At 40.8% G+C, this 6,355-nt stretch overlaps 1 protein-coding gene across 5 annotated transcripts in view; it reads left to right on the forward strand.

The window, feature by feature from the left end:
• The window catches only part of MUSK (muscle associated receptor tyrosine kinase), an 87,281-nt gene extending 81,249 nt beyond the window's left edge, over window positions 1-6,032 (forward strand). For all 5 annotated transcript variants that reach the window (XM_036090898.2, XM_078061209.1, XM_036090899.2 and 2 more), the window contains 4 exons: window positions 1,991-2,192; window positions 2,705-2,896; window positions 4,061-4,209; window positions 5,350-6,032. In XM_036090898.2, coding sequence (XP_035946791.1) covers window positions 1,991-2,192; window positions 2,705-2,896; window positions 4,061-4,209; window positions 5,350-6,032 — 1,226 coding nt within the window. The remainder of the gene's footprint in view (window positions 1-1,990; window positions 2,193-2,704; window positions 2,897-4,060; window positions 4,210-5,349) is intronic.
• Window positions 6,033-6,355: the final 323 nt, after the last annotated feature.

Raw genomic sequence — 6,355 nt, forward strand, 5'->3', positions numbered from 1 at the left:
TGCCACAGCAGTGACCAAACTTGGTCTCCACGAGCTCTAAAACCATTTGCTAGCCATTGGTGCTCAGGTCTTAGAAACTGTGTCCACTCCTACATTAAAAAGTCATCCATGGGCACCCCTTGAAATCTCTGCCCACTTGTCATCCCTTTTATAAGTGTCCTATTTCAAATGGCGTTAGGCATCTACTGCAATAAAAGTTTTCTTTTGACTTTGTGATGTGCTATATTAATATATTTCCTTATATCAAACACATAATTCTTTTACTATATTGCAGCCAATTGCTAACATTTCATTTAGGATTTTTTAAATCTATGTTCCTTAATCTATGTATGCAGTTTTCTTTTATGCTAACATTGCCAGGTCGTGACATTAGTATTATAATAACTGTCTACAATAATTTGATAGATTTTTCTTGTATTGGAACATTTTATAAAATCTGGAAATTTTATCTCTTCCAAGACCAAAAGAATGTATCCATAATTCTACAATGACTTTTAAATTTCCTGGTTACGATTACCTTCAGATTTTCTGATTTTTCAAATTTGGTAAATGGTCCTAACATTTTTCTAAAGATTTAAAAAATTGTAACTGCATAATTACATATTATTGCATTTTTATTTCAATCTACTGTCATAACTCCTTTACCATTCCTAATTTTGTATGTTTGTGCCTTTCTTGTCTTTTAAAAATTAAAATTCCACTGATTAGACTACCTTATAAATGTTAAGACCAACTATTGACCTATTTTTAAATTCTAGCATTTGTGGTATGTGTATTCTAACTTATTAATTTCTGCTTGTACATGGTTGTTACTTTATCAGCTATTTTTCTCTGTTTTCTGTAGTTTTTGTGTTTCTTTTCCAAAGTCTTGAGTTAAATGTCTAGCTCATTCACTTTCATCCTTTTTATCTAATGGAGAGAGATAACTCTATGAGTTTACCACCGAGCACGGCTTTGGCCAAAGCTCATATACTCTATCAGGAAGTTGTTTTCTAATCTGTCTCTATGGCTACTTTTCACTCTTTAAGTGAAAAGTTATTGAATTTTTTTTTAGATGTCCTATCGGATTTTACTTAGTCTATTGTTAATTGCATTTTAGTCAGAATAAATCCGCATAATTTCTGCTTTTGAAATTTGAGATTTATTTTTGTGGCCTGACAAAAGATCATGTCTGTCAGTATTCCGCAAATATTTGAAAACAGGGTTTATTCTCTCCATGTAGGGTACAAAGTACACTGTTTGCTATTAGAACATTCTTGTCAATTATACTATTAAGATACTCTGTATCCATGTTTTTGTCTTTACTCAGTCAATTAAAAGAATATAAAATATAAATTAATAAGTTTGTTTTAATAGATACACAGAGGACTTTGCACTCTACAGAGTGATACGAACATGGCATCTTTTGGTTTCCAGGGTAATGCAGATTTTGCCTTGTTTTCATATTGCACTGACCTTTTTAATAGGAGTTTGACAGGAGCTCAATTTTTGGATGAACTAACTTCTCATTTGTGTCCTTATATTTCCACTCTTCATCATCTTCTATTATTTTTGTTTCTTTGTAAATCAACAGTAAATGTGTATAAAAGCTCAGCTTTTGACGATCCTGACGTCAAATACAATTTCATGAAATTATTTCATTTAATAACTTACTTAGGTCCACAATTGTCAGGTCATAAACAACATGATGCAGTGTAAAGAGCACTAGCCCAGGATCTGCATTTGTCTTGGAAGAAATAGTTCCTTTCCCTGGGTCTCGTCTTTAAAATTCTGTGATTCCGTAAATTGGATTGACTTACAACTGGATCTCTGGATTCTTACACTTGGACTTTATAGATATATAACCAGGGAGAACCTGATCCATGAAACCATATTCTTAAAATTAAATTTAGTTTACTAAATTTATTTGACTTCAGTGAAGACTGCTTGAATGCAAAGACTGCTTCTTAAACGTTTAAGAATGAATGAAAAGAATTTTGTTTACTTACAGCATTCCCACCCATGACATCCTCAAAGCCAAGCGTGGACATTCCAGACTTGCCTTCCTCTTCCTCTTCCTCCTTCTCTGTCTCACCTACATACTCCATGACTGTAATAATCTCCATCATGTCCAGCTTTGCCATATTTGTGCTTCTTACGGTAACTACTCTTTATTGCTGCCGAAGACGAAAACAATGGAAAAATAAGAAAAGGTGAGATTCTAATTTAAGCTAACCACATGTAGTAATATTTTAAAACTTACAAATTTAATATTGGAATTGGGGACAGGAGGAGGGATATATGTAACACTGCCAGTCTCTTTATGACATCCATTGCCCTGCTTTAAGATGAAGCACCCCACCATGATCTTTAAAAATATCAGTAACTTTTTGCATAGGATCACGTTCTAAGGTTAATTTTTCACAGCAGATAGGATCTAAACAATAATTTGGAAGAATATGGCTATCCCTGCTCCCCATCTGCCCCCAGCCCCAGCCCCAGCCCCATTGCCATGTCAGATTGGATAGTGACAAAATTCCTAAGAAAAGGTACCTTTTGACTCCCAAGAAAATATTTCTTGCTCTAAATCTGAAGGATCTTCAGCTGCCTTAGTATAATTTGTTTTGTTTCCTCCTAACATTGTATCTCTTTAAAACCCAAGCCCGAGTACAAAGATCTCACCTGATCCTGAGCTTATCATTGGTCTTCCCTGTCTTCCCTACAGAGAATCTGCAGCAGTAACCCTCACTACTCTTCCTTCTGAGCTCTTGCTAGACAGACTTCATCCCAACCCCATGTACCAGAGGATGCCACTCCTTCTCAATCCCAAATTGCTCAGCCTGGAGTACCCAAGGAATAACATTGAATATGTGAGAGATATTGGAGAGGGAGCATTTGGAAGGGTCTTTCAAGCAAGGTAAAGTTACCCATGTGAAAAATCTTTCCACAGAAGTATGTTGTGTCTGAAAAGTTACCAGACCACCACTACCTTGATGCCTGGGCTGTATGTGTGATAATTATTATCAAATAATTTTTCACATCATTAACCTCATTTTACTGAGGACTGCACCTTGAATCTTAATAATTTTTCCTCTCTGCTGAAAAATAGGGCTGGGTAAAAGGATAGAATCTTCATTTATGTAGTGTTCAAATTATGAGCAATTAGCAAAGTTTAATTACATTTCCTTTTCAGAAAATAATTTTATCGTACATTTTAATCATAATTTCTTGCATTGTTTTTAGTAAATAATTGTAAAATTTATTTCTCTTCCATTTTCTTTTGCTGTATTCTCCACTTCGTTTAAAATTTACTTTGAACTAGTATTTCCATTTAAGAATTCAGAGCCTGACATGTGTAGATATTAAATAGATGTCCATGGAATGGCAAAGCCGAAAAGGGGAAAAACAATGCAAAAATGACAGAAAACAATGAGCTCAAGGAAAGAGTATGTATAAGGGCCAACGCTAGCCCATTTATTGCTTCTGTGTGAATTGGAAGGAAATACCCTTTCTGCATGGATGTGGCTCACAGACACACAGCTGGGCCGGAGAACGTGGACTTGGTTTTAATCACCAACTGTCATTTTGTCCTGGTGTTCTTGGGCAGGACACAACCTTACTGCCACTCATAGTGGCCCTGCTATGCAGGTTACATGATTAATGAAAATCTCACACAAATACTTATGGGGAACCAAATATATGCAAGGCACCATTTTAGCTTCAGAAGGATATAAAGATGAGTAAGCTATGGTCCCTGCCTTCCAGGAATTTAGATTCTGGCCAGGGATCAAAGGTTTAGGGCGGTAATGACAATCTCATTGGATCTGTGTACTTTAGAATTCCTGACGTTTACAGATAATGCATTTTTCAAACAACCTGTGTTGAAAATAGTCCCAGTGATTTTTATTAATTGGCGTCCAGAAGTTTTAAGTACAGTCTACTACTGCCATCTTTCTTTGATTCTGTGGCTCTAGGAAAGGTTGCAAAAGTGGAGGGAATATATATGAATGTGGGTAGATGAATGTGGATACGTATCATGTTCCTGATCGTTGATTTCTTCCTAAATAAATGTATCTCTCAGGGCTCCAGGCTTACTTCCATATGAACCTTTCACAATGGTGGCAGTGAAGATGCTCAAAGAAGAAGCCTCAGCAGATATGCAAGCAGACTTTCAGAGGGAGGCAGCCCTCATGGCAGAGTTTGATAACCCTAACATTGTGAAACTCTTAGGTATGAAAATAGAAATGAAGAAATGTATTGCATTTATTGCAATTATTTACATTTATTGCAAAACGGAGGCTTCCCAAGTTTTCCTTCTTCATCCTGCACTTGTGCCTTTTCCTTTACTTCTTCATCAGAAAGACATCTCTGTTCCTTCCCATATAATATTTTCTGCACCAGGGAGCAGAACATTGTATTAAATTACCTCAGTTCAAAAAACTGGTTTTTTTTTAATTGCTCAGAAAGATATGTTGTCATTTCTTTAATTTTCTCTCTAGAACCTACAAATACACTAATTGCTAAATCCCTGGAATTAAAAACCAGCCCCAAAATAAAAAAGCTAAGATAATGGTATTCATTATTTCTCTTCCTTTTTGAACAGACTTCTAATTTTTGCCTGAAAAAAGAATTCTAGATCTCATAATCTATTTTTACAGTGATGTGAAGTTGTGCCCAAATGATCTAATATTTCAAGGTGTCCTATTTCCCTCTCACATACAGCAAGAATTTAAGATTTGCAAATGTCCTCCTGGCACTAAATGTGAGACTCTATTTATATGAACATTTTTTTTTCTTTCTAGAACGAACATTGTACCTATATTTTGAAATGTTTCACTGAGTACCTCACCTAAGATTTTGGATTGTTTTTGCCATCCTTTCCAAATTTCACACAACATCTTCCTTATCATCCTTCTCCACAGAAGGAGCAGAAACACAGAACATTACATGCTCAAAGCAAGCATCCATTCCTAAATTCACTCACCAAACACGTACCGAGCACTTGCTGTACCACACACCTCGTAGGCGTGTGGGATTTAAAAAAAGAGTAAGACATATTTCTGCTTTCAAAGTGCTAACATGTTGGAGGAGAAACCTCAGACATAGGTGATTGTCACGGGATGGCAGGTCCTAGGCCGACAGAAGGAACATCTGATGGGTAGTGCTGGGAGCCCAGGCATTCTAGCGGGAGTGACAGATAAGCCGAATCTTAAAAGGAAAATGGGAGATGTTGACACAGACAAATGGGGTCAGGGTTGGACTGTGATGCTGTCCACAGAGAGCCAGGGCCCCCTGTTTTCTGGTCTTGGTCCTTGGCTTGTTGGGCACGGTAGACACCCCGCCTAACAAGGCCCGTGATGTCGGTTGCAGGCGTGTGTGCAGTCGGGAAACCCATGTGCCTGCTCTTCGAATACATGGCCTATGGCGACCTCAACGAGTTCCTCCGCAGCATGGCCCCGCACAGCGGGTGCAGCCTCAGTCACGGCGACCTGTCCGGGAGGGCCCAGGCGTCCAGCCCTGCCCCGCCGCCCCTCTCCTGCGCCGAGCAGCTCTGCATCGCCAGGCAGGTGGCCGCCGGCATGGCTTACCTCTCGGAGCGCAAGTTTGTGCACCGGGATCTGGCCACCCGGAACTGCCTGGTGGGCGAGAACATGGTGGTGAAAATCGCCGACTTCGGCCTCTCCAGGAACATCTACTCGGCGGACTACTACAAAGCCAACGAAAACGACGCCATCCCCATCCGCTGGATGCCCCCCGAGTCCATTTTCTACAACCGCTACACCACCGAGTCGGACGTGTGGGCCTACGGCGTGGTGCTGTGGGAGATCTTCTCGTACGGCCTGCAGCCCTACTACGGCATGGCCCACGAGGAGGTCATCTACTACGTGCGCGACGGCCACATCCTCGCCTGCCCCGAGGACTGCCCCCTGGAGTTGTACAACCTGATGCGCCTGTGCTGGAGCAAGCTGCCCGCCGACAGGCCCAGCTTCGCCAGCATTCACCGCATCCTGCAACGGATGTGCGAGAGGGCAGAGGGGACGCTGAGCGTCTGAGGGCGCAGGGATGCCCAGGGAAACGCCGCGGTCCCCTCTCGGCCTCTCAGAGGCCCCCGCCCCGGGCCCCAGACCGGGAGGAGGGCTGGCGGACGCAGGAGCATGCGCGGTCTGTGTCTCGGCCAGAACCGAGCCTGCGCAGAACTCACCGGGAGCCCCACCCATCCGGAGTCCACCATTGCAAAGGCAGCCTAAGCTTCGTGTACGGAAGATAATGGCATCCTCTTCGGTCCCTGAATTAGCTGGCGGCAGAGTCAGACTGTGCTGCATTAAATTTTAATACGAAATGTGATGCAGAGCTTCATTTTTAATAGAGTTAATTC

Source organism: Halichoerus grypus, chromosome 14 (assembly GCF_964656455.1).
Source record: "Halichoerus grypus chromosome 14, mHalGry1.hap1.1, whole genome shotgun sequence".
Taxonomy (NCBI): Eukaryota; Metazoa; Chordata; class Mammalia; order Carnivora; family Phocidae; genus Halichoerus; species Halichoerus grypus.